The 27,427-nt window shown below is 35.6% G+C and overlaps 1 protein-coding gene across 2 annotated transcripts in view; it reads right to left on the bottom strand.

The window, feature by feature from the left end:
* Kdm5 (Lysine demethylase 5) overlaps positions 1-27,427 on the bottom strand; it is a 125,849-nt gene that overhangs the window by 7,507 nt on the left and 90,915 nt on the right. For both annotated transcript variants that reach the window (XM_089101639.1, XM_089101640.1), the window contains 8 exons: positions 25,595-25,768; positions 23,155-23,296; positions 18,820-19,138; positions 13,002-13,285; positions 10,532-10,813; positions 8,768-8,953; positions 2,876-3,016; positions 1,673-1,797 (listed from right to left, as the gene is read on the bottom strand). In XM_089101639.1, the coding sequence (XP_088957765.1) occupies positions 1,741-1,797; positions 2,876-3,016; positions 8,768-8,953; positions 10,532-10,813; positions 13,002-13,285; positions 18,820-19,138; positions 23,155-23,296; positions 25,595-25,768 (1,585 nt within the window). In that variant the 3' untranslated portion in view covers positions 1,673-1,740. The remainder of the gene's footprint in view (positions 1-1,672; positions 1,798-2,875; positions 3,017-8,767; positions 8,954-10,531; positions 10,814-13,001; positions 13,286-18,819; positions 19,139-23,154; positions 23,297-25,594; positions 25,769-27,427) is intronic.

Genomic DNA, 27,427 nt, shown 5'->3' with positions numbered 1-27,427 from the left:
GATACTAAGAACTATGGGTCTACGCAATAAATATTGCTCACTCTTTGAAAAGCTGTATGAGGATCCAGAAAGCTGCGTGCAGGTCAATTGAAGACGCAGTCCCACATTCCCGGTGAAGACTGGCTTCCGCCAAGGTTTTGCCGCCGCTCCCGAGCTTTTCAACTGCGTCATAGACCATGTTATGGCCAGCACGATGAATCGCCTTCAATTCGGTCTTCAGTTCGGAGACCGGGTACTCTCTGATGCTGACTTCGCCGACGACATAGCGCTAGTTGCGAGCACCGTCGATAAGATGACCGAAGCTCTCCAGGTGCTCTCAGAAGAAGCCTCGAAAGTTGGACTGAAGATCAACTGGCAGAAAACCAAAGTTATGCTCCTTGAGCCCCCCACGTCCCGCTCTACTGTAAAGGAAGTCAACATCGGAAGCAACCGAGTAGATGTGGTTGAAGACTTCACTTACCTGGGATCTATTCTGTCGAATGATGGCTTGATCACAAAAGAGCTTACATCTCGAATTGCCAAGGCTTCAGCACTTGTTGGGTGGCTCAACAGCATCTGGCGAAAGCCAAACATAAGCCGCTTTACCAAAATGCGCATCTACAATGAGTCAGTCAGCACTATCCTGCTGTATGGAGCGGAGACATGACCAGCTGCCAAATCTATCCTCAGGGCCGTCGATGTTGCTCAGACGAAACATCTCTGAAGACTCGGAAGACTTCACTGGACTCACTTCGTTAGCAACCAGACTCTCTTATCACGTACGGCTCAAACTCCTTTCTCAACGCAGCTTGCCCAGCGTACTGTTCAGTGGTACGGCCACCTTCTTCGCATGCCACGCGACGCCCCAGAACGGGTCGCATTTGACTTCGACCCCACCCTACACGGATGGAAACGACCCAGAGGACGCCCACACACTAGGTGGAAAAACAAAGCCGATGAATTCCTCACCCAAGCCCACATCCCGGTGAAAGAAGCTGCGATCCTGGCAAGCGATAGGTCAACCTGGAGGCGCCTAGTCTCATCGTTCTCTACGCCGAACCCTCGGCAGGAGCCTTAAGTAAATAAGTAAGTATCAATATAAATTTTAAACTTGATTTTAATGCTATTTGGAATCTGTTCTATTTATTGTAAATGACGCAACTACTCAAAAGTGGCGCCAATTCACAGAATAAAGGAGGAAAGCAAGGGGGAGTGCATTTTTGAAAATCTTGGGGGGGGGGTTCTGTCGCAGTTTTTCAATGACAGCGCAAAAAAACATTTTTCAATGAAAATACTAAGAGGTCTTTTCCAAAATCTGGCATGGGGGGCAGAAATTTTTGGGAAGGAGGAATTGACCCCCCCCCCTCAATTCACACCAATGATAACAAAATAATGATAAGATATTTCACATCAACCCCTTTTTTCTGATAACTTTGTCAATTAATCTGTTGTGATTTGTATTATTCATATGCGTTATTTGTATTTATTTGTGTGATTTATTGGTTGTGACAAATCATCGCACCGATGAAAAATATAGATAGAAAAATTTTGCATGATAAATACCAACGCTCACAAATCTTTACATATACAACTCATGGATTACAGTTCATAACGTAAATGGTTATTTTTTCTTACTCAAATATCAAAATCTAGTTGGCATAAGTCATTAAAGAATAGTTTTAAAACAACTTACCTAACTGCAATTGATACAAACATAATCTTTATCTTCTGAGACATCTGATGGCTTCAAGCCGACGCATTTCAAGTGAAACCAAAGCTCGCAACCACCATCACACTGTACCCAATGAACTTCCTTACCTAAAAATACATTTCAAATATATATTTATATATATATATATATATATATATATATATATATATATATATATATATATATATATATATATATATATATATATATATATATATATATATATATATATATATATATATATATATATATATATATATATATATATATATATATATATATTTATATATTTATATATTTACATACTATATATATATATATATATATATATATATATATATATATATATATATATATATATATATATATATATATATATATATATATATATATATATGTATATATATATATATATATATATATATAAATATATATATATACAAAATAAATATATATATACACATATATATATATATATATATATATATATATATATATATATATATATACACATACATATATATACATACATATATATATATATATATATATATATATATATATATACATACATATATATATATATATATAAATATATATATATATATATACATATATATATATATATATATATATATATATATATATATATATATATATATATATATATATAAACGATTGTTTGCCTGTTATTTCAAGCAAATTAATGGTTCTGTGTCAATTCTAAATTGTCTCAGAAATTATTTAAGGTTAACATTGAAGACTATGCAATTGATGTGACCACGAGGAGAATGAGGGGGAGATTTAAGCTTATACTGGCGATTGAAACTTGAAGTTCAATGTTGCTTGCTAAAAGTTGCATGCAAAAATCGTAAGATATTTTTGAAAAACCGAAAAAAAAAACTGAGCGAAGTTTTAGCTCATAAGATTTCGTAAACATCTTCCAGAATATTTCAATATGCAAGCAGTGCGATAGAGAAACACTTAAAACGGAAAAGGTTAAAAAATGGCAGTTAAAACTTGATGTTCATTGTGAGCTATCAAAAATGCCAAGTATACCTAATCAAGAATCAAGGTAAGTGATGTGATCGACTGGCTTGGTCTCTTGGCTTGCTGGCTGGATATTTCATTTTATTTTGCCTGCTATTTAATATTTAATTTAATTAAATTTTCTTTCTAGCTTACCTGCAGGAAGGGTGCAACGCACAGCTGAGCATTTTTCATCGTAAGAATCAGTATCCGAATCATCGACTGTTTTCGAAGCACTGGTCCCAGATTTAGCCTTTTTTGAGTTGCACGAGCTTGTGGCTTCCTCTTCATTCCCCCCTGAAAATAAATCAAAGACTTTAAATTTACTAGACCAAGGATCTTGATAAAATCATATTAAAGCTAAGTCCTGACTACTACTGTTATTGACTTACAATAGCACCAGCCTGCCAGATGCTAACACAGCTACACACACTCCTACACTTCATTCTATTCAAAGCTTCACTCTTTACCCCCCTCCCTCCCATGAATTTCCATTTCCTTTAAGTCTTCCTTACGACCTCTTACCATTTCATTCGAGAACAACCTGCTCCGAATTTGGTGAAAAAAGAACAGTCTATGACAACCTGTCTGTGAGACGTCTAGCCATGTTAACCTTTCTTTCATTATACCCCTAAAAAGTGAACCATATTTTTTGCACAGCTTATTATTTCAGTGGTCATTTTTTGCTTCGGAAGTCAGATTCCATACCCGTTTGATGAGAACAAAAACCTCCATACGAGCGGGTATTCGGTTCGTTTCAGTTTCAGGTCAGGGTTAAAAATTTGTTGGTCCAGCCGAAAAAATGTTTTGACACTAAAAAGCTTCCGCGTTTATGTACTGGCTTTTTTTTTTTTTTTTTTTTTTTTTTTTTTTTTTTTTTTTTTTTTTACAATTGATACCCATTTAAAAATGTATCTAAAGTAAAATAATAACCATTTTGCCTTCATTCAGACATACCAGTTGGATTTCATACGACAAAGTTGCTTGCTCATTTTCTTCAGTCAAATTTTATCGTCCTTCGTCAACACTTTAAAGTGCCCGAGACAGGTATGAATTTTTCGTGGATGGCTTTCCAGTACATACAAACCTATAAAGCAGACATTATTTTTAAGAATCTTCCTCAATTTAAATTCTGTCACCTTCTCAGAAGGGGCCCTCCCCAGGCCACTCAGCGCGTCCCTAGGTGGCGGATAGGGGAACGTCCTACAGATATGTAGGGTACCTCCATAAAGGGAGGCACGGACCGAGGGGGACCTAGCCCCTGGGGGTCCAAAATTGAAATTAGGGTACCCTCTCCCGGGGGTCATAAATACAGGTGGAGGAGGATTAAGGCCCCCCTAATGCATACTGAGTAGGATACCTCGGTGCATGAGTATATCCAATCATTTTCGAACCTACTTTGAACGATAGGGCAAATTTTATGACGGAACCGTATACTAGAATGTGGGGATCCCCTCATGTATGACAACTGTAAAAGAGTTAAAGATCCAGACCTGGACAGCTGCATTTGCAAGTTGACGGAGAGGAGTGGCTTGCCGCCGGCAATGAATCAGCTAAGAAACTATATCTTTTCAAATTATGAACACAGGCTCAAAAGATCAAAGTAAAAAGTGGTACCGCGTCCGTGGAAACTGAAGACCCTTGTGATTTGATGATGATAAGGAATAGGAACGATGATGAATCTGCTACTACGTACGGGGAATCTGACAACCATCATAGGCCTAGGACGACTCCCAGACGAGATGAAAGTTTAATATTAGCGAGAAGCACTTTCAATATTGGTACTAAATACTTGGACTTTAGCTAAGCCTGGTAAAATTGATCTGGTGTTGAAAAAAATTGATAGATATAATTGTGATATAGTCGGTATTTCTGAGACGCACCTTCCTTAAAACGGAGAAAAAAACATCCTTGGAACTACTTCCTACTGTCGGGACGTTCTGATGGTGTCCATTGGCAGGGTGTAGGCTTCATCCTCTCTCCGACCGCCCATAAGTCACTAATGACCTTCACTCCTGTATTGGAGAGAATAGTAACCATCCGCCTGAAAGGGTCCATTAAAAATCTCTCAGTCGTCCAGATATATGCCCTAGATTCAACCTGCAGTAAAGAGGAGTATAACTAATTCTAATTTCAGCTACGAAGTATCACTGACCAGATCCCCAAAAATGATATACTTATCGTGTTGGGTGACTTTAATGCGATAGTTTGCAGTTGCCATACAGGTCGAAAAGATTTCATGGGCCCACATGGACATGGCCATCTTAATGAAAGGGGAGAACGGCTTACTCACTTCTGTAGAGTGAATGAACTCCCTGATACATCACCAATACCTCTTTTAAGCACGGACACCGCCGAAAAATGACATGGAGATCCTCTGTCGGAGTCACCGAATATATGATTGACTACGTCCTTGTATCCGAACATTGGAATTCACGTGGAAGGGACATTGTCTCACTAGCCGGTGAACATTTTGACTCGGGCCGCACGCTCTTGATGTCCAAAATCAAGTTGAGGTTGAAACGTCTCCCAAAAATCACAAAAATCCCAAGATTTCGAACGGAACTCCTCCGAGACCCCACCAAAAAAGCCACGTATAACTGTAGCCTGTCTACAGAATTTCGTGACATCTTGAGTACTTCCAATCCAATCGCATCTCCCGAAGAAGTTTGATCGCTTGGCTGAACATTCCCCCTCCGCAATCCCCGCGGCTGCAAGCAACATCCATGGTAGAAAAGCCAAAAATGAAAAGCTTTGTACCACTGACGAAATATTTCGGTTGTATGACCAGAAACACCTACATAGCAACAAATCCGACTAGAGCAGCCGAGACACCTATAAACATCTCAAATGAAATGTTAACCGTGAAATCAGGAAAGTTTTCTACAAGAATATCACTAAAAAGTGCGAGGATTGTGAAACCCGGTTAAAAAAAGGCAACAGCCACATGCTCTTCAAAATAGTCAGTAAGCTATCCTAAAAAGAAGGTCTCTCAGCATCCGTAATTCTAGATAAACAGGGGAACAATATCAGTGATGCCAAGATGAAGCTTGAACACTAGAAGGAATACTTTGAGGAGAAACTGAACCCTGAAGTAATGACCGACCTAAATATTATAAAATCTGTCCCAATCTTAGATCGAAACCCCCTCCACCTCCACTTAGAAGCGAGACCAAAGCAACTATAAAATCCTTAAAGTAAGGTAAAGTTCTGGGGCCAGACGATGTCATTACTGAACGGATAAATTATGGTTCGGAAGACGTAGTTAACCTTACCCAAAATCTAATGTCAGCCCCCTGTTCCAATGGATATGTCCCATAGTAGTGTGGCAAGGCAGAAACAGTCCAAATATACAAAAAAGTGTAAAGGAAAGAATATGACAGCTACCGGTCCACTAGCCTCATAAGCCACCAAACCAGAATCCTGACTAGGATCCTGCTCTACAGAATTCAAATAATCACCACGTCTGTTTTAAGAGGAAATCAAGCGGGCTGTTGACTTGGATAAATAACATATTGACCTAATCTTTAATATGCCTCAGATTATGGAACGGTTCATTAAGTTTAGAAGATACTTCTATTAGCTATTTAATGACTTCCGAAAAGCCTTTGACCTAATATGGAGGAAAGCTTCGTGGCGTATTCTAGGAATCTACGGTGTCCAAGATGAAATAGTTAGAATCACTGAGGCCATGTACAACCAAATCAAAAGTCAAATACTGACCACTGATGGGCTCTGTGGTAAATACTCAATAACTTCCAGAATCCTACAAAGATGGATTTTCTCGACGCACTTGTTTAACGTGTTTTTACATGCCATCCTCTCCCTGATACCTGTCAAATACGGAGCCAGCATAGGAAAAATCTTAATTGACAAACTAGCATATGCGGATGATCTCGTCCAGATGTCCACTACCGCCCAAGAACTCCGGAGAAATGCTGACTGTATCTCCCAAGAAACAAAGCCGTTTGGTATGTAAATTAACGCAAACAAGACCAAAATCATGGACAGATCACGACAGGAGATAACAAACCCCCCTTCGATAGTAATAGACGGTGAACAAGTGGAAAGAGTCGATCAATTCCTTTACATCTTAACAGCTTAACTAGCCTCTCGACAGCTGATAACTGCCACCCTGTTGACATTAAACGTCGCCTTATCCTTGCTGGCACCAGTTTCCAAAGTCAATAAGAAATATGGATACCTTACCACCTTTTAAACCATCTGAAAATGCATCTATTCAACAGTCCGATTATATCAAATGCTGTCTACGGATGTAAAACCTGGGCATTAAAAAATTAAAGCGGGCTCAACTTCATTGTTTTCGAAATGAGAAAAAAACGCCAGATAGCCAAGATCAAATTTACTCACCATGTACCAAACGATGAAGTTAGAAGGAGGTTGAAGTCCCAAGACACTATCCTGAACATAATTCGAAACAGCAGCTGCGCTGGTTCGGCCACGTAAAACAAATGAATCCCGAACACCTACCCAAGATGGCGCTTGAAGGGACAACTGAAGGACTTAGACCACGGGTAAGACCGCGCAAAAGGTGGATCGAAAAATTTGACCGACAACGCATTGCCCAACTATCCCGAACAGCACTTGACAGAACAGCATTTCGAGCCCTAGTTCATCAGACTTTGGAAAGAGTGGCCCCAAGACGTCCCATAAGGATGGATGGGACTTAAGGAAGTTAGTGAGTAAGTCAATTTAAATTTCTATAAACAGTGCAAGCGTTCGATGTTCAAACGACACAGTAAGTATAAATATCACCGCAAGTCTCACCATTGTCTGAAATGCAGTCAAGCCATTCTTATTAATTATTAGTAAAATTTGCCACAAAAAAGGCGTGAACTTAAGACCTTCACAACGTCTTAAGCGTCCACACTATGTCCGGAATGGGATGACGTCCAAGATATAGTTGTTTACCAAAGCTGTTTTGTCAGAGACGCCATTGAGGATAAATAGAACCATGAAGATTAATTAGATTAATTAATTAAAATTAGACTAATTAAAAAGATTAATTACAGACCTACTGGTGATCCTCGTTTTCTCCTTACTTATCTATACTGAAATGATCGGAAGCTTTTTGGAGGTCACCAATCACCTCCCTGAAAGTCCACATCAAACAAATCAAAACTATTACATCCACAAATACATACCAAAAACATTCAGGCAGATTGGAGACACAACATTCTTTGTCACTATCCTCTAACACAATCGGAAACCCCCTTCCCTTCTCCCGATTTCTGCTCCTACACTAACTGAAAGTTTAGACTCCATCTCCCAAGGTGTTCCCGAGGTATTACAAATACGGCACTTTGATATCGTGGAAGCACATAGTCTTTTGATTTAGTTCTACCCTCTCTTCCAAGTCAATGCTCAACATCCACTTGAATCTATCCACGGGATTATTACATCCACCTGGCGTATAGCCACATACCATATGATGGTTTCGTACACCCCCATTCAGCAATTATTCTGAAATACACTTGTTTTGGAAAACTTCCACATCAAGAGCCTGGTTTTGTCTTTTCCAAATTTACGAAAGCGGTCAACAGAAAAACACCGATATGTGCCCTTCGACAATTCACTGATATTGCGGTCATTGCAACAGTAGCGGTTATTATATTTGAACTGGGCGTTGAAGGGGGAATCGTCGCATGCTTGATTATTGGCTATCTGATTTGTGTAAAATATCAAAATATTACCTAAATTTGTATGGTCCTCGGTTTATCTTTACAGATTACAGTACTCCAAATACTTGGCTGTTATTTAGTTACTAGTTGATGCTGAGATACTAAGTTAATGCTGAGGTAATGGCCTAAGGTTATGGTACAATTTTAGAAATTCCACGTCAGAAACTCGGTTTTGTCTTTATCAAATTTAGAAAAGCGGCAATAGGAGAAACACCAAAATATGCCCTTTGCTAATTCACTGATGATGAGGTGATGAAGTTTGAAATAGTAGTAATAATATAAAAATCAAATATGATTTTTGAGGATGCTAAGATCAGGACTGAAATTTGAAGATGAGGTAACTTACTGATGGTCCTCGTTTTCTCTTTACAGGTGAGAGACTTTGGCTTGAGGTACTGGGTTTCAGTTGATTGCTTTTGGGCGTTATTCTCCCCGGCAAGGGCTCCTTAACTGGGCTAGATTCAGCACGGTAACGCTTCTGCGGGATTCTTGTGGCTGGAGGTGGTGATGGCGAGAACGTCATTCTTGTTTCCTTGAAAATAAAGAAAAGTTGTTGTAGCGAGGTTGTGTCAATACTATGTTTTTTTGTTTTGTTTTGTTTTTTAAGTCAGGAAAAACTTGAGAGCGAAAAATATACAAAATATATTTGAAGCTAATAATAATAATAAAAAACAGTTATTTTATGTTCGACATTATTACGACAAAAAGAGGAACTTTATTATAAACTTCATTCTATATTTAGAAAAAAAGCAAAATTCTGCTAAAAATTCTTATAAACGAATTGTTTTTTTTTTTTGGAACGATCAGTGCTAACACTGTCCTAAAAAGTAAAATAAGTCAAGAAAAACCCTTGGTTTAAAAGACACTTTTTTTGCACCCCATCTCTTCCTGTGTTTCGCAGTGGCTGTTATGTTCGAGTTTACTTCGAGTTTACTCTTGGGTTTCTTCTTTTAATTCGATTTTTACCAGTTATTTCAACCGCTTAACGAAGACCCTTTTTTTATACCAGGGCTAAACTTCTTGCCTATTTAATTCGGTTATCAGATATTATGCAGAAGCCGGTTATGGGGTTACCAAACAATGCGATGATTTAAAAAAAATATTTTCTCGTTTCGTCGATCTCCTTTTTCCCTGGCTTCACGCCCTGTAAGTTTCAAGCCAACCAGAGAAGAATTACATTTTTCCAGTTATTCATGTGTCCCATTTTGATGCAACAATTTTTGAATACTATCTTGATTTTTATCTGATGAGTAAAGGGCAACCTTTACTCAGTAAAGGGCAACCTCCCAACCTCCATTGGTCCTATCTGATTGCCTTGCAAGTCTTAGGTAACTGAGAAGTTTTTGGCCAGTTTTTGGCGTTTAATATCGGTACAACCAAACTTCTAAATATTTCTCCTTTATTACTGTCTATCAAATTCAATTTTACGCAATTTTTAATTAAATAATCTTTAATTTTAATAATCTTAGACTAAACTAATAATATCTTAATCAATGAAATTAAAACGAATAACTAATTAAAGGATGTCATATTTAACACACATCTATGTGTTCACATATATTTTATATTTAAACTGCTTAAAGAAAGGAAAAAAAAAGAGAGAAACAAAGAACGAGAGAGAAAGTTCCAGAGAGAGAGAGAGAGAGAGACAGAGAGAGAGAGAGAGAGAGAGAGAGATAGTCAGAGAGAGAGTGAGAGAGAGAGAGAGCGAGAGAGCGAGAGAGCGAGAGCGCGTGAGCGCGAGAGAGCGCGAGAGAGAGTGAGAGAGAGAGAGAGTGAGAGAGAGAGAGCGAGAGAGAGAGAGAGAGAGAGAGAGAGAGAGAGAGAGAGAGAGAGAGAGAGAGAGAGAGAGAGAGAGAGAGAGAGAGAGAGAGAGAGAGAGAGAGAGAGAGAGAGAGAGAGAGAGAGAGAGAGAGAGAGAGAGAGAGAGAGAGAGAGAGAGAGAGAGAGAGAGAGAGAGAGAAAACGAGATAGAGAGAGATAAAGATAGAAACATACAGATATATAGATAGAGATAGAGAGAGAGATTGAATTAGATAGAGAGAGAGAGAGAGATATAGAGAGAGAGAGAGATAGAGAGAGAGAGAGAGAGAGAGAGAGAGAGACTTACATCAATATAATATTCACGAGGTTCCTGGGGTTTCAGGGTATGTAACAGTTTCCACATAATTTGCGTCTCTTCTAAGCTCACTTCTAGTAGTTCACCTTCAATGAGTAACTCAGTAACAGTAGACTCCGTGGTGGCATTCAGGCGAGGAGCACTCTTTGACCTGGGAATGTGAGAACTCTTCCTTTCCTTCTTGGGGGAAAGAGGCAAGCCCCCCCGACCAAAGGAAGGCTCGGTTCCTGGTTCAAGTTTAGGAACTAGTGGAAGATCTTCAAAATCTAAGGGCTGAAATACAAAGGGTGTTTTAAAGCATATAATAAAAAAAATATAAAACTAAATTTGCAATCAATAAGGAATATCGTGGGGATAGCTAAGATTTGTAGCACCACTTTATCATAGTTTGTTCTATGTTAGTGGAAAGTACTCCCCTTTCCCCTAAGCAGAAAAGAAATCATTCTGAGGAGTCCCCCCCCCCTGCCAAAAATATGGATGAAACTAATGTTCGTTTTCATTTCTTCTAGCAAACTTCTACACAATTGCATCTTCTGAATTCATAATCTACAAGAATCTGATAACGCCAAAAAGAAACACTTATACAAACTGAAAACAAAAGCAGCCAACCCATTTCAGTTTTAGCTGTTAAAACTCGTTATTGTAAAATATAATATGTTTTATATATTCTAAAATTTATGGTATTTTGTAAAGCAATTTACTGATTTTATAAAGCAGGCATTTTATAAAGCAATTTACAATATAATGATTTATATTTGATTTTATAAAAAAAACAAACTGAAATTTAGGAAGAGCACGTTAGGTGGGTAGTAAGGAACTTTTCAAGACTAATTTGACACAAAACTTTAAGAATCTGATAAAAGAACGAAATGTATAGAATGATTCTAGAAACATTCCTTGCAAAGAAGTAGATGTCTCAGGGGAGTAAGTTAGAATGCAACTAGAGGACATTTTCGTTAGGACGGCAGTTGAATCTATGTTCACATCTCGGCATCGCTCAACACAATTTTTTCAACAAAGATTTCTTCAGCTACCTGAAAGTAGACCCAGAATATAAATATATCTCAACGAGCATCACAGAAAATTAAACATAAATCTTTACATTTAATTCACTCCAGAATTGGATTCTGGCGATGAAGTTAAACCAAAGCGTCTCCGTAACAATCCAAACAAGAAGACGAAGAAAACGTTGCCTTTATCCGGTTTACAAAAATATAATAATTTAATATAGCCTACTGTCATTCTACTTCACTCCATTAAGTATGTATGACCAAACAAAAAAGGATGTCTAAGGCCTTTGATGCTAGTTGAACCTTTGAATGTTTAATTACACACCCTGTTTGTGGAAGAAAAACTAGCATTTCCACCTTCCTTATATTCCCAAAGAGTTTCAACATTATTTCAAATTTTATCAATTCCGTCCACTTTTATAAAAGTTGAGCTCCACTCATAGTAGAGTTGAACGAGAGCTCCTCCTCCCCTTCAAAGAGAGATGGAGGAGAGAAGGACGGAAGCAATACCGTTCTCTATGTTGAAGGATTCATGCACAGAAACACACAATTACGTGGACATATGACTTTGGTCCAGCTCTCGTCGCCGTGAAAATATGACCATAAGTCAACACTATAGCGTTGACTCTCTATTTATTTTTTGAATTCTATTAAATAAAAAAAAACTTCGTCCTGTTAGAGATGAATGAAAACCAAACGAAAGCAATATATACATTCCTTGAGCAAATCAAGCGCGAAAACAGGAAAGGTTCACGTGGAGAAATGACTTTCGCTTAGCTCTTGTCCTCGCGAAAACGTGGCCTTTAGTCAACACTGTAAAAAAAAAAGAGTCAACGCTATATCGTTGACTCTCTACTTCATTTATTTTTGAATTCTATGAAAGATTAAATAATAAAAAAATTCGTCTTGTTAGATGAGAACCAGAGGCAAACGAAAGCAAAATATACTTTCCTTGAGCAAATCCAACGCGAAAACATAGGTTCACGTGAACAGATTTCGCCCAACTCTTCACGACGTGAAGGACATTAGCAAAAGAATTTTAGATTTAGTAGAAAAGAAATGAGTTTCGTATTAAAAATGATTAATTAGAGTATTCATTTTCAAATATATACTCCGAATCAAAATTGGTTGAGATCCGATACCCCTTTTGGTAGATATTGGAATCAAAGGCTTCCAAAACCGGCGTTTCTAACTATGTCTTGGTTCACAGCTAGGCTTTTAATCTGCTTCTGGGCATTAGCTTTGTATTATTTCGTAATTTCAGTTTGTATAAAATCGAAAATTCCAGAAGAAAGAAAAAGTTTAATTTTCTGGGTTGAATTTCCATTACTTCTACCTAGAAGAGATACAGACTTTCTGATCTTAGATTTCAAGGAGATAATTTTATGGTTTAAGTTATTTAATGTACTGAAATATATTTCAGTACATTAAATATAGACGAGAAAACTTACATTTTCATGACCCGGATTCGCCTGATTTCCAGCCTGTGCCATAAATTCTACAATTTCTGGTTGAGAGAGTAAATTCCTGGCCTTATCTTGCCATTGCATAGCCCTTTCAGCTAACATCTGGAGGGCTTCTCCATCGGGCAACCGAACAGGCAGCTTCTGAAGGGCAATTAAGAGGAACAGAACGCTCTCTAGACGCGGCCGTTTGGAACGCTCACAACAAGGACAAAGAAAACGAATTCTTTCAATCATCTGTCCGTTAGACTTTTGAGGAGGTAAACAATCGTCTGAAAGGTACAAAATTCAAATAAATATCAAGACAAATACATCAAGCATAAGAAATGCATAACCCTACCCCGTTTAAAGTACCAAGCAGAGAATATGATTAGCTTATAAGAATGAAAACTGGCAACAGTGTAGACAAAAAACTGTTAGTGCCATCTAGCGTTTGGCAACACTTAACATTTTTTTCAAGCTTTGTAAACGCTTTTCTGTCAGAAACTGAGATCAAACACTTACTGCTACGCTAATTTTATCAATTACAATATTTAAATTAATTATTCTTAATATCAAACCGAAAAAAATACCAGGTGTTGCCAAACGTTAGATGGTGTTGAGGTTTTTTGTCAACACTAGCGCCAGTTACCCTCTAACAAGTTACCCCTACTCTTTGGTAACTAGTACAATCAAAATAAAACCTGATTGCTTGAATAAGTTTAAAAGTTACGCGACCATGTATATTTTTAGTTATTAGTAAAAATCGAGCATTCAATGTTTAATGGAAAATACCTTCTATGTACAACAATGCAGTTTTTGCTAGTAGCGGTTGTCAAAAAAAAGGAAAAAAAAACGGATGTGCCATCAGTATTGTCAAGACAACAGAATGTATTTGTACCATATTCACAGGTTAGTTATAAAATGCCATTTATATACTTTTATGCGTTTTTCAACTAACAAGATAGAAATAGTAGGACGTATCTCAAATTCCAAGGCTCAGGGTCTTAAGAATTGGAGTCAAGGCCATATCTATGCCAGCTTAAAAGCAAAACTTATACAGTTGCATCAGAGAACAAAATACTGTAGGATACATATCCTACAGTGGTATGTAAAAACGAATCATCTAATTCCACTGGTTCATTTCTGCCGCAGCCAATCATTGATTTTTTTGGACTTTGTCCTAAGGAACACGGCAAAGGCCGTGGGAAAGCATGGAATCAAACGTAAAAGTAAAACTCTCCCAGACTTGGATTATGCTGATGATTTGGGTGTCCTAGAAGACAATTTTAGCGAAAATTTTTCGGGAGTTTGGACTGTCCAGGATGCAAAATTAGGTTTAAACATTAATGTTAGGACGACAAAGTCGCTTAGACTGGAAAAAAGAGAAGGTAAAGAGGCGATGTTGAATAATGGGAAGATCGATGAAGTGAATAGCTTCACTTACCTAGGTAGTGTTTTTAGAAAAGATGGTGGATGCGGTGAAGATGTTGAAATTAAATAGGCCCAGGGCGTGTTTTCACAGTTCAATTTTTTTTGGAAGAATAGGAGGATACATTCTGTGATCCAAGATTACAATATTATAAGCTACAGTGATCATATTGGTCAAACATGGTTCTGAAGCGTGGGTGCTCTGAAAGACGGAGGACGACTTGCTAGATGCATTCCAGAGAAATTGCCATTTATTATGTTATATATATATATATAAATATATATATATATATATATATAGTATATATATATATATATATATATATATATAAATATAAAATTTATTAGATATATATTATTTTGAGTACATGTATGACTGACCGTATTTCAAACAGTAAGCAGCACGAAAAATGTGGTTCTATTCCGCTCTAGGGCTATACTAAGAGAAAAGTTTAGATGACCATGACAAGTTATGGGGATGAAGGATAACAGACTACCGAAAATAATTCTTTTTGGCCAACCATCAAAGGCAAAATAAAAGCAGGTCGGCCCCAAATGAGTTACGAGGAGGTTGTAAGGAAAGAAACTGGAACTTCTTAGGAGGGTGTAAAGAAGGAGGCTTCAAATAGATTGGGATGGAGGAGGATGCGAGCGCAGTTGTTTTGGCCTCAGGCGGCTAGGTGATGCAGTGAGTTGTAAGTAGCGGTAGTATAATCACGGTATATGTGAATTTTATTTGTTCAAATATGCTAAGAAAACGAAACTGGTGGATTAACTTTATTGATGTTTCACAGCCTTGTGGTCAAATATAAATTATTTAACAATATAGAAATTGTGGAAATATGGAGGCTCTTAAAAACTGAATTTGTAAGGACGTTTTATAGATAGATATGCCTCAATGCAAGAAGAAGAAAAAAGAAAACTTAGTCAGGTACCATATTTTACATGTGAACAGGAAATTTCACATTGTGTGACGAATTCTCTCCTTGCCCTTCGACAAAAACTGACGAAGTGAGACTCAAATTCATTAATATCCAGATATGAATTCTCATAACAAAAACGAGAAAATTTTTTTTTTTAAATTGTACACCATTATTAAGAAGAGAAGAAAACCATTCCACACAGATGCCTTACTTGACATGTGTCTAGGCCAAAGCCAAAAGGTGCAAGTGTAGAACAGAACAAGTTTTTGGTAACCAAGAAATATATTGCGTCTGCTCACGTTTCTTCCACAAACTGGCTAGGAGGGACGAAAACGCATATTGGTCAAGCTTGGTTACAGAGATAGAGGAGGGAACAGCCGAAAATGAGACCAACAAACAGTACAAGATCCTCAAAGAGTTTAGTATAAAAAGGAGCAGTAGCAGAGAAAACGTAAAAAAAAAGATGGAACCACCGTATCAAACCGTCAAGAAAGATTGGATCGGTGGAAAGACCATTTCAAAGACCTGTTAATTAGAACGCAAAGGGTCGGGGTTAATAAGATAATTAATTTGACGTAGATAATTTCGGAGACCACACTGCCTTTCCATGACCATAAATAAAAGTTCAAATAGGGATAAAATCCTTTTAATAGACAGTGTTTCAGAAACAGTGATAGAAATTCACAAAAAATACCAGATATTACGATCACATCTGCAGTGATCATCCTCAGTAGCAAAACTAAACTGTTTACTACTGATGTTGGTGATGTTGGACCGGAATATCTGGTATTCTTTGCTGAGTTTCTATCACTATTTGTGAAACACTGTCTATTAAAAGGATTTCATCCCTATTTGAACTTTTATTTATAGATTAATTAATCCAACTTATTAACTAACTAATTAACCCCAAAGATTAGTTAATGGGGTTAATTAGAACCCCCACTCGACCCCAAGCGTCGAGCCCAATACCTCATCCAATGCCACTGCCACACAGAGGAACAAAACCAATGTGATATGTCGCCAACGTCAACACAAGAAGTCGGAAATTCTATAAAATCCGTGATTCCCAGACGAGGAACACCTGCTTGAAGAAATTTTGACTAACACAACGCCATTATGATTCCCACCTTCAAAAAAGGAGATGAAGACAATTGCAAGAATTGCCGGGAAATTTCATTGATTGACATAACCGGTAAGATTTTTGCAATAGTTGCAACAAACCGTTTCCAAAGGGAACGAGAGCAACGGACAAGAAAGAACCTGCCTGGGTTCCGCCCAGAGATGAGACGTGCTGGTCATATTTTCATTGTGCGGCTCCTCCTCTACCATCGATTAATTCACGGATAAGACACCATCACCATCTTCCTCGACTTCATCACCAGATTCGACTCTATATTCCGGCCAATCCTCTGACAGATAATGCTTGAAAATGGTGTCCTAACTAAACTGTTCGACCAGATCAAAACTTATTAAGATACGAAGAGTAATATCGGAGTATATGGCGAACTGAGATAACTCTTGAAGAAGAGTACGGTGTTCGCCAAGGCTGTCCAGCGTCCCCAATTCTTTTTAATTTCATAGCAGACAAAAATTATGAAGAGAGCACTGAACGAAGAAGACGGCGTGGCATTTTCAGCCGAAGAAAGCGTTGCTGACCTTGAATATTTTGATGATTGTGCTCTCCTATCCGACTTAACATCGAAAGCGGAAGAAATCATGAACAGAGTGGAAGCTACCCTAGTCTTGGTAGGTTTCGCGCTCATCATCCTGAAAACTAAATACCTTTTAACTGATAATGGTGTACTCTTTTATATATCTCAATAGAGATCCTATTGACACAGTCAAAGAGTTCCAGTACATAGGAGCACTTAGGGATGCTAAGGTTGGAGCATCAAATGAGGTCCAAGCTCGTATCGGCAAAACCGGATGTACTTTCGGGCAACTGCGCAAACGCTTGTGGTCGAAACTAGAAATTGAACACAAAACAAAATTCAGAAAACACTCGGCATGCGTACACTCCATACACTTATACGGCTGCGAGACCTGGTCAATAAAGGCAGAAGAGGAACGACAACTAGACGTTCTGGACCGGAAATGCTTAAGAGATGTTTGTAACATCAGAAGGTCGCAACGATTCTGCAGCTCATGAGGAGTCAAAAGCTTCAAATGTATGCATGTATGTGTGTATTTCGAAGCTGGTATACAGAACTAATGCAAATAAGCATAATAAATAAGCAGATACAAATAAATAAAAGGAAACTCCTATTTTCGAGCCTTTAAACCCTTTAAAATGAAATTGCCTATTGCTACTATATATCTAGGAGAGGCTGATTTAAGGATTCCCAGTAGCAGCTCATACTTTCCACCATTAAACATATCTCCCCTTATATTTGCCAAGTCATTGCACCTAAAAAGAAAATGTCCCAATACATCCCCTAAAATACCACATAGTGGGCAAATTCGTAAACTATTTCGAAAATTATTGTCCCTCCAATTTGTTAAAAGTGGTAGACAATTGGATTGCACCTGAATGGCCAGCAAAACCAAGAAAAGACGCCTAAAGTGACTTGGCCGTGTAATGCGACACCCAGAGGAGACCCTAACACTCTAGGTCCTTACTACAGTGCCTCCCTCCTCCTGGACGAAAACAAACCAGGAGCCCAGATCAGATCACGGCAGAATATTATGAAAAAGGACGTCAAATCACGACTACAAGTGGCAATAAGTGAAATATGACTACAAGTGGTAAAAGTCGTGGCTTCAACCGCAGAAAGAGGACAGATCACTGTGGTAAAACCTAGTCCAGTAGCTTCTTGGTGCTGAGTTGGGCTCAATAGTCTGGCCTCATCTTAAGTAAGTAAGTAAACTGTTTTCATGAATATTGCCAGCTAAAAGTAAGCTTATTCAGAACAAGTTGGATTAAATAAAACTTATGAAATAATCGTCAATTTCTTTGTAATTACAAATAGATTTTAAACCTCAGATCATTTAATGGACATTGTCCACTAAACATGAATGGAGCGATTGAATGAATTGGTCGCTCAGAGAACAAGGCAATACCGTCTTCAAACATACATCACCACCATGACAGATACCTTCAAGGTGCATCTGATGCGCTAAACCTTTATTAACATTGCAAAATAGACCCGTAGGACATCTGTACTATGTGCCTTTTTTCTGTAGTCTTAGTCAAAGAGTATAGGTAACTTGTAAGAGCGGAGACTGGCGCCAAAACAAAATAAACTCACCAACGCTACCTAGCGCTTGGTATTTTTTCAGTATTATATTAAAGCAAAATTAACAGAACTGAAAAGCATGAAAAAATGCCAAACGTTAGATGGTTCTAGTGATTCTTTTTTAGACGCAAGTGTCAGTTTCTACTCTTACAAGGTGCTAATACTCTTTTCTATGCAATAGGATATTGCTGGACATGCATTGGAACACTGTTTTAGAGAAAATAAAATAAAACTTACAATGAAACCAATCTTTACACAAGTCGCATTGCATCACCATTCCACAAGGGGCTTTCCGGCAAACACAAATCTTCAAATCGGATTTCCTATGACGGACATCTTCAATTCTTCGTTTAATATTTTCAGCTCTCAGAACTCTGATCATTGAAACCTCTTTATCTTGAAGATTTTTGAAAGCAATTGCCAATGAAAGTGGGTTTGATGCTACTTCTTCTGTCAAAGGGAATATATGACCACCAGCGCCGTAATCAGAATCACGAAGCTTTCGTTTCTTGTAACGAAAAGGTCCAAAAGAATGTTCAGGCCGTGGGGTTAAAACCTAATCAAAATATAATTAGTTATATTTAGCATATAATATAAAACGAGCAATATAGAAATAAAATGAATAACATTAAAAAAACATTTAATATTAAAAATACTACAAGTTTTTGAAAAAGAACGGTTATACCCCTAAGATTTTTCAGTAGATGTTAACCATTAGAGGATGTGTCTATCCATCACAGGAAGGGGAAGATGCAAGTATATTTGGGATAAAATTCTCGTCCCCGTGCAACGTTGAAATTCTTGACCCCCCTCTAAGTATTACAATATTTTCTGGAGACGGGGGGGAAGGGGGGGGGGGGGGTTGACCGGCTCACCATCATATAAACAAATGTAGGTACCTCGCTTGAACACAATTTATGGGTTACTGACTTTAGGGACATTTTTGGCAAAGAATTGGAATAATAAACATAAACAACAATAATAATAATAGAAATCACATAGACAAAATAACATGCCGCATTATAAAAGTAATATACAGGCTAAAGGTGTTCAGTCCAAATTCGGAAAAAAACCCAATGAACATACACTCAAAGCTTTATTATTTCCAGGAGTATATTTCCGTTATACCCCCTCCCCCCTCAAACATAGAGGCTGACGAAATGAGCCCTCAAAATAAGTGTATATGACTGGCTCATATGATACTTTTAATTTATTAACTTTACGGCAATTTCCCAGTGCCACAATTTCCAACTCCTAAGCCTTATAGCTCACTGTAAAGACCAAAAAAGGACGTCAATCGTCAGTCACACACAGCACACATGCTTGACCCTTAAATGTACTTCAGTTGTATTTTAGGGTAAGCCCAGTTCAATACTTGTTGCACAAATTTTGCGCATTTAGCTTCAGGTTCGAATAAGTACTCAGAACTTCCCACGGAAATGGAAACAAAACTTGTATATTGCTGTCAAGAAACTTAAAATGCTGTTTACTTCTTTACTTAATTAGTTTAATGTAGTACTACTTAATATATTTCTTTACTAGTTAAGTAAATTAGTTTACTAATTTACTTAGTTATTATTTAATTAGTTATTTCCAATTAGTTTCTTAATTTAACTTAAAATATTTTTACTTAATTATATCTATTACTCTATCTTTAAATATTTAATTCATGTGTTGATTTTCTTCCCTTTTTTCAAAATTCTATGCTTAACATAATCTTCAACATGAAGGTATGATAGCCCGGCAGTGACGTATATTCCCAAAAAACATATATAATTGAAAAACCACTATTTGTTCATTTCTAAATAGTTCACTAATATTTCGAAGAGCCTTTGTTAAGTACTCTTGAAACCCAAGAGACTAAAACGCTCGAATCTATCACAAGTTGAACCTGTGAGTACGTGCATAAGATTTTTACCGAATATTTTTTACTTTGCATGTAAGTAAAAACTTACTTCAAAAACTTAAAACTTACTTTACATGTCAGTAAAGATTTCTTACTGTGCATGGAAGTAAAAACTTACTTCAAAAACATAAAACTCACTTTAAATGTAAGCAAAGATTTATTATTTTGCACGTAAGTAAAAACTCACTCCAAAAACTTGAAACTTACTTTACATGTAAGCAAATATTTCTTACTTTGCATGTAAGTTAAAACTTACTTCAAAAACATAAAACTTAAGTCATATGAAATTTAAGATCTCATACTTTGAATTTTAGTAAAAGCTTACTCCAAAAACATAAAACTTACTGTGCATGTGATTAAAGATCTTATACTTTTAATTGTATTTAATACACTTCAAAAACAAGAAACTTACTTTACATTTCAGTAAATATTTCTTACTTTGAACGTAATTTAAAGCTTACTCCAAAACTTAAAACTCAATTAACATGTAAGTTAATATTTCTTACTTTGCATGTAAGTAAAAACTTACTTCAAAAACTTGAAATTTACTTCATATTTAAGTAAAGATTTATTACTTTGCATGGAAGTAAAAACTCACTTCAAAAATTTAAAACTTACTTTACATGTAAGTAAAGATTTCTTACTTTGCATGTAAGTAAATGCTCACTCCAAAAACATAAAACATCTCTTACTTTGCATGTAAGTAAAAAATTACTCCAAAAACTTAAAACTTACTTTACATGTAAGTAAAGATTTCTTACTTTGCATGTAAGTAAAAACTTACTTTAAAAACAAAAAAACTACTTCAAATGTAAGTAAAGATTTCTTACTTTGCATGTAAGTAAAAACTTACTTCAAAAACATAAAAACTGACTTACATGATATTTAAGATTTCTTACTTTGAACTGTAGTTAAAACACACTTCAAAAAAATAAAACTATATTCGCATGACCTTACATATTTCTTAATTCTATCTGTCTTAAATACACTCCAAAAACTTAAAACTTACTTCACATGTAAGTAAAGATTTAATACTTTGAATGTAAGTAAAAACTCACTCCAAAAGCATAAAACTTACTTAGTATAAGAGTAAAGATCTATTAATTTGAATGTTAGTAAATACACTCTAAAAAATAAAAACTTACTTTGAATGTAAGTAAAGATTTCTTACTTTGCACTTTAGTAAAACCACACTTCAAAAGTTAGAAACTTACTTTAAATAAAATTTAATATTTCTTACTTCTAATTTTAGTTAAAGCACACTTAAAAAGCAAGAACCTTAATTCGCATTCACTATAATATTTCATAATTCGAATGTAAGTAAAAAAACACTTTAAAAACTAAAAAATTACTTTACATGTAAGTAAAGATTTCTTACTTTGAATTTTATTAAATGCATACTCTAAAAGAAAAAAACTCAATTTACATGAAAGTTAATATTTCATACTTTGATTGTTAGTAAAAGCACACTCCAATAAAATAAAACTTACTTAGCATTAGCGAACAGATCTCTTAATTTGAATGTTAGTAAAAGCTTACTTCAAAAAAAAAAAATTTACTTCGAATATAAGAAAATATTCTTACTTTGAATGTAAGTAAAAAAATAGTTCAAAAACTTGAAATTTACTTCATATTCAAGCAAAGATTTATTACTTTGCATGTAACGAAAAACTCACTTATAAAACATAAAACTTACTTTACATGTAAGTAAAGATTTCTTACTTCTCATTTAAGTAAAAAATTAGTTCAAAAACTTAAAAATTACTTTACATGCAAGTAAAGATTTCTTACTTTGCATGTAAGTAAAAACTTAATCAAAAACTAAAAACTTAATTTACATGTAAAAACTTACTTCAAAAACTTAAAAATTACTTTGCATGTAAATAAAGATTGTTGTTTTACATGTAAGAAAAACTTACTTTACATGTAAAACTTACTTTACATGTAAGTAAAGATTTCTTACTTCATGAGATTTTTACTCTGCATGTAAAGCATAAAGATTATGTTGATTTATTGAGTTTGCATGACCCATTTTCAGAAGTCACTGAAAAGGGGGATCTTAAATATTTCCTAACTCAATTTTGTTAAAATTAAATTTGAAGTTTTGATAAATTGCAATTATTTTTTTAAATCAATTAACAGGAAGTGATTGACAAGACCGATACAAAATAGGTAAGAAAATTTTAATATCAGAGACAGAATTCAAAAGGGCTTGAATGAATGAATGAAACTTTATTTACAAACGAACTTTCACAACATTAAACTGCCGAATTTGTCGTTTTTTTGTCAGGTACACTATAAAAACATAATAGATATTATAACAAACATAACATATGTTGAAAAACAAACATATTATAGAAACATAAAGATGGTCCCGACTGGCCTTTCATTCAGAAACGCTAGCGAACAACTCACACTTAATGAAATAAAAAGTACAATTTTCCTTTATTTAGAATTTCAACAAACGTTGGCACAAAGCTCTTTCTATAATGTTTATTGAAATTCTAAATAAATGAAAATTACACTTTTATCTTATAATATGTCAGTTTGTTTGTTACCGAGCACCAAAGAAATATAGCCAAAAGACTAATAGACATTAACCACGTATCGTCGCTGTTACGCCTAAAGGTCATAAATCATTGGCTTAATCTAATTAAAATTCATACCTCAATAAGGGAGTAAACAGCATTTTTTCTACGGAATATTTTGGACGCCTTATCCCTCCATCCTTGGGCTGCTGCAACCTGTGCCTCCAATCCAACCAAAGGTTCAAGAACAAATGGAATAGATTCCGCTTCTCCAATTAGCCTAAATAAAAAATTGAGAAATTTTTGTACAGAGAGGGGGGAAGCTATCATAAATAGTATATTTGAAAGAAAATGCCTTAAAAAAACACATATCCAATTGATACTGACATGTCATACCTAAACCTGATTCATGTTCGCACAAAATGAAGTCAACCCGAGGTGGAAGTTTTTGCGCCAAGTGGCAAAATTAATCCAACAACTGTACGTTTGTGTATCATTATGGGTTTCAAAATTCGACCAGGACCGATGAAACAGACATAAAAGCACTTTATTCAGCAAAAAAAAAACTGCAGAATAAAGGTTTTTTATTGACCTCATAATGTATACTTCTTTGTAAATAGCGACCAAGACCCCACTGCCTTTCCATCATAAACATCAATAACCAGCATCCTTACTGCAGCGAATTTCAACCAGGACTGATAAATAAAGTGAGGTGAAATAAGGCAATTCATTGAAAAGAAAGAAAAATAATTAAAAACATACTTTCACTGCTAATCTTGCCTTTTTGGCAGCTAATTTCGAAGACCTTTTTGTAACTGGTTCTGTGTTAGTCTCTACTGGTTTTTTAATATACTTTCTTAATATACTTTTTTTAATATACTTTCTAAAATAGTTTTTAATTAAATTTGTGCATAAAGCATTTAATTAGCATTCCCCCGAATCCCTATTTAAGGAAATATTATCATTTATTTTGATTCTGATTTCAAATTCTTCTCGAACAACCTGTTTTATGCCTAGGTCATTGCTAATAAGGGCGGATTCTTCAAAAAGTATTTTGTGGCTGGGGTTATCAAAAACATGGTAGCTTAATTAAAAGAATCAAAAGAAGCACTAACACTACTAGAATTTCAAGCTTGGGTGATTTCATCTTTATGCTGTTGTAGGTCTTTTTTTCTAAATTCTGGTGGGTTCTACCTACATAGTATTTGCCACAGTCATGTAGTATTTGATATATCCCTCTTTGGCGAGTAACTAGGGTTTTATCTTTACCAGAGTTTAGTATTCATGATTTTGAAATTATTAGTAAATACTACATACATATTTTTTTGTGTGCAAACTCTTTTTAAATTCGTAGTGATTTTTGGGATGTATGGAAAATAGATTATATTTGAGGGCTCTGACATGGTAAAATACCACTGATTTTACGGAAGTTTCTTTTAAAGACACTCTTTTAAAGTCTATAAAAGCAAACTAAAAAAAAGGATACATAAGAAGGGATATAAAGGATAGAAAGGATAGAAGGGATAAGAAGGGATATAAACAACATATTTTAAATAATGCAGGAATAAAACATTTATATCTTTAATTCAAATTTTCAACAGTCGAAAAGCTGGGTTAAGGAAAGAGTAAGGCTATCCTGGGTAATTGAATGATAATGTTTAATAACTAAAATAATGTTTAATGAAATGTTCAAAAAATTTCATGTTTAATAAAATAATATTTAATGTTTAATGATTTAATACAATTGACTGAAAATATTTTCGGAGGGATTTAGCCTCTACTAGAGTCATATCAAAGGTTCAATCAGAGGATGGCTAAAGGACAACGAACTACGCGTGTACCGGGTTTGAAGTCTGATTGTAAGTAAAATTTACTTGTCTCCCCCAGTGCCAGCTATTCACAGATCTCTAGGAGGGGAGTAAAATAGATGGATCATTCAAAATCTTGGGGAAAATTTTGTTATTTGTTTTCAAGTTTTTCAGTGAAATACCAAAAAATAACTTTTAAAAAAAAAAATACTCCACCCCCCTCTAAAAAAGGGAGATATTTTCAAAATACAGGATGGGGGGAAAAAGTCCGCAGAGAGAAGCAAATGTCCCCGTAGCCCTGTAATAAGTAGCAAAAGCTAAATTAATAGTAAATAAAATTAAAATAATCTAAAAATACAAGTTTTGAAATCTAAAGAAACAGAAAAAGAATTGTGATTAGGGAATATGTTATATAATTGTATATATACTATACCGAATTATAATAAATGGATATAAACAACGTCATTCTAAACAATGCACAAACAGAAAACGTCTTAAATTCAAGTTTTCGCCAGTCGAAAAGAGAAATGTCTCAATTCTGATCCGAAACAAAACCAAACTGAATATTCCACCGCATAGACATTTTCCACCGGATGACGTCAAATCTGTCACCTGAAGCAAGTTCCAAAATAAGGTCCCATCAGGACCGAATTTCGGGATTTAGGGTCATTCCTATTATTATTGTAATTCTTGCCTTAACCTTTATAAACAGAAACCTAATTGGTAACACTACTACATTTATTTCCAAACTAAAGTCAAAATGAACTAACTTTTCGACATCTGACGCATAGGGTGGCATTTCTGGTGACACCATCTTCTCCAGTGTTTTAAACCAATTGCTGGTTTCGTCACCATATTCACAAAGGTTTTTCATGGCAGGTAAACGTACAGGAAACTTCTTGATTATTCTTATAAATGGTGCCACTGCGTAGTAGCTTAAGTCCCTGCGAAAATATTAAATAGTGTCAAAAAACTAAAATAGAAAAGAAAAGAGAGACCCTTGAAGAATTGAAACGACTACACGACGCGAGACCTCTACTACTTTTTTTGTCAAACCTCTACTACTTCAGACGTTACACTGGACTCACTCATTAACAATTTAAAGAATTACCTTGACAATGTTAAACTCAACTTAAGCATACCCAAAAGCAGGTTCATGCTATTCTCCTTTCTTAAAATGTAGCACCTATTAATAATGAGCTTTGTATACCAAATTTAAATACGGTTCAACTGCATGGTGTACAGTTGGACAACGACCTTAAATGGAAGTCCCACACTTCCATCTTATTTAAATCTGGTAGTTTCCTCCTTAAATCTTTCTCCCTTCTATAACGGTTCTCCATATCAATCCAGAGTCCTTAACATAATTTATTGTTCTTAAATAAGACCCCGTCTTGAACTACTTGCCCTGACTGGCACCCTCGTATGACCAAAGACCAATGTTCGAAAATTGTAAGTATTCAAAAAAAAGAACAATACAAATTATACTTGAAATGTCCTATACTACATACAATAAAGGTTTGGCTAGACTTGAACTTACTACATTGGAATCACGACGTCACATCCTTACCATGAACTTTTGTCATAATTGCCTTAGTTCTGCCTATTATAGACGTTCTCCCCCCTTAAAAAAAAATCCCCCAATCCTTCCAAATACAAGACTCAATGTTCGTAGAGCTCCAAATACCCAACTAGACATGTGTCCCCAAATGTTGACCATGAGGTACATAAACCCTTTAGTCCCCTATTTTGTTTCCCATTTTAATAATTGATTTAACTTTTTGTTTTATGTTTATCCCCTAACATTTGTTTTTATCATTGTAATTGTTCTAAGGTGCTTATGCTAGCTTTTATGCTATTGTATCCAATAAATCGTATTCTATTCTATAAGACTACAAAGTAAAAAAGAAAAAAAGAAAAAAAAGGAGACCTCCGTAAAATTCGAACGATTATAAGACTCGAAACTACATAGTAAAAAATACAGAAAGCAAGAAAAGAAAATAGGGAGGCTCACATAAAATTCGAACAACCACAAGACAAAAAACTAAAAAGTAAAAAAAAGGAAAGAAAAAAAATGTTATACCCACGTAAAAAATTCGAAAAACCACAATAAACAGGAGTAATAATTAAAAAAAAAACTAGATAAAAACAAAAACAAAAAAAAAAAAGAAAAAGAGGCCTACTTAAAATTGGAACGAGTAGACCCAAGGTTACAAAAAAAAAAAAAAAAATAGAGAAAAAGAAATGAGGGAGGCCGACGTAAAATTCGAACAATCACAAGACACGAGACTACAAAGAAGAAAAAAGAGAAAAAGGAAAAAAAGAAAAGAGGCCTACGTAAAATTGGAACGACTAAAGGACACGGGATTACAAAATAATAAAAAAAAAAAAGTTAGACAGACACAAGAAAAAAGAAATGAGGGAGGCACATGTATAATTGGAACAACTACAAGACACAAGACTGAAAAGCCAAATTGAAATGACTACAGACGACGGGCCAATGAGAAAAGAAGAAATACAACATAAGGCAGAAGCTCAAATCTTGTGAAATATCCCGAACGAGTTGAATATAAACAGGGGCGACTCACCAGAATTTTTATTTG

This window comes from Artemia sp. Qi Xiang Cuo, chromosome 15 (genome assembly GCF_049724085.1).
Source record: "Artemia sp. Qi Xiang Cuo chromosome 15, ASM4972408v1, whole genome shotgun sequence".
Classification (NCBI taxonomy): Eukaryota; Metazoa; Arthropoda; class Branchiopoda; order Anostraca; family Artemiidae; genus Artemia; species Artemia sp. Qi Xiang Cuo.
The sequence above is the reverse complement of the archived record's forward strand: the minus strand, read 5'-3'. Positions and strand labels throughout refer to the sequence as shown.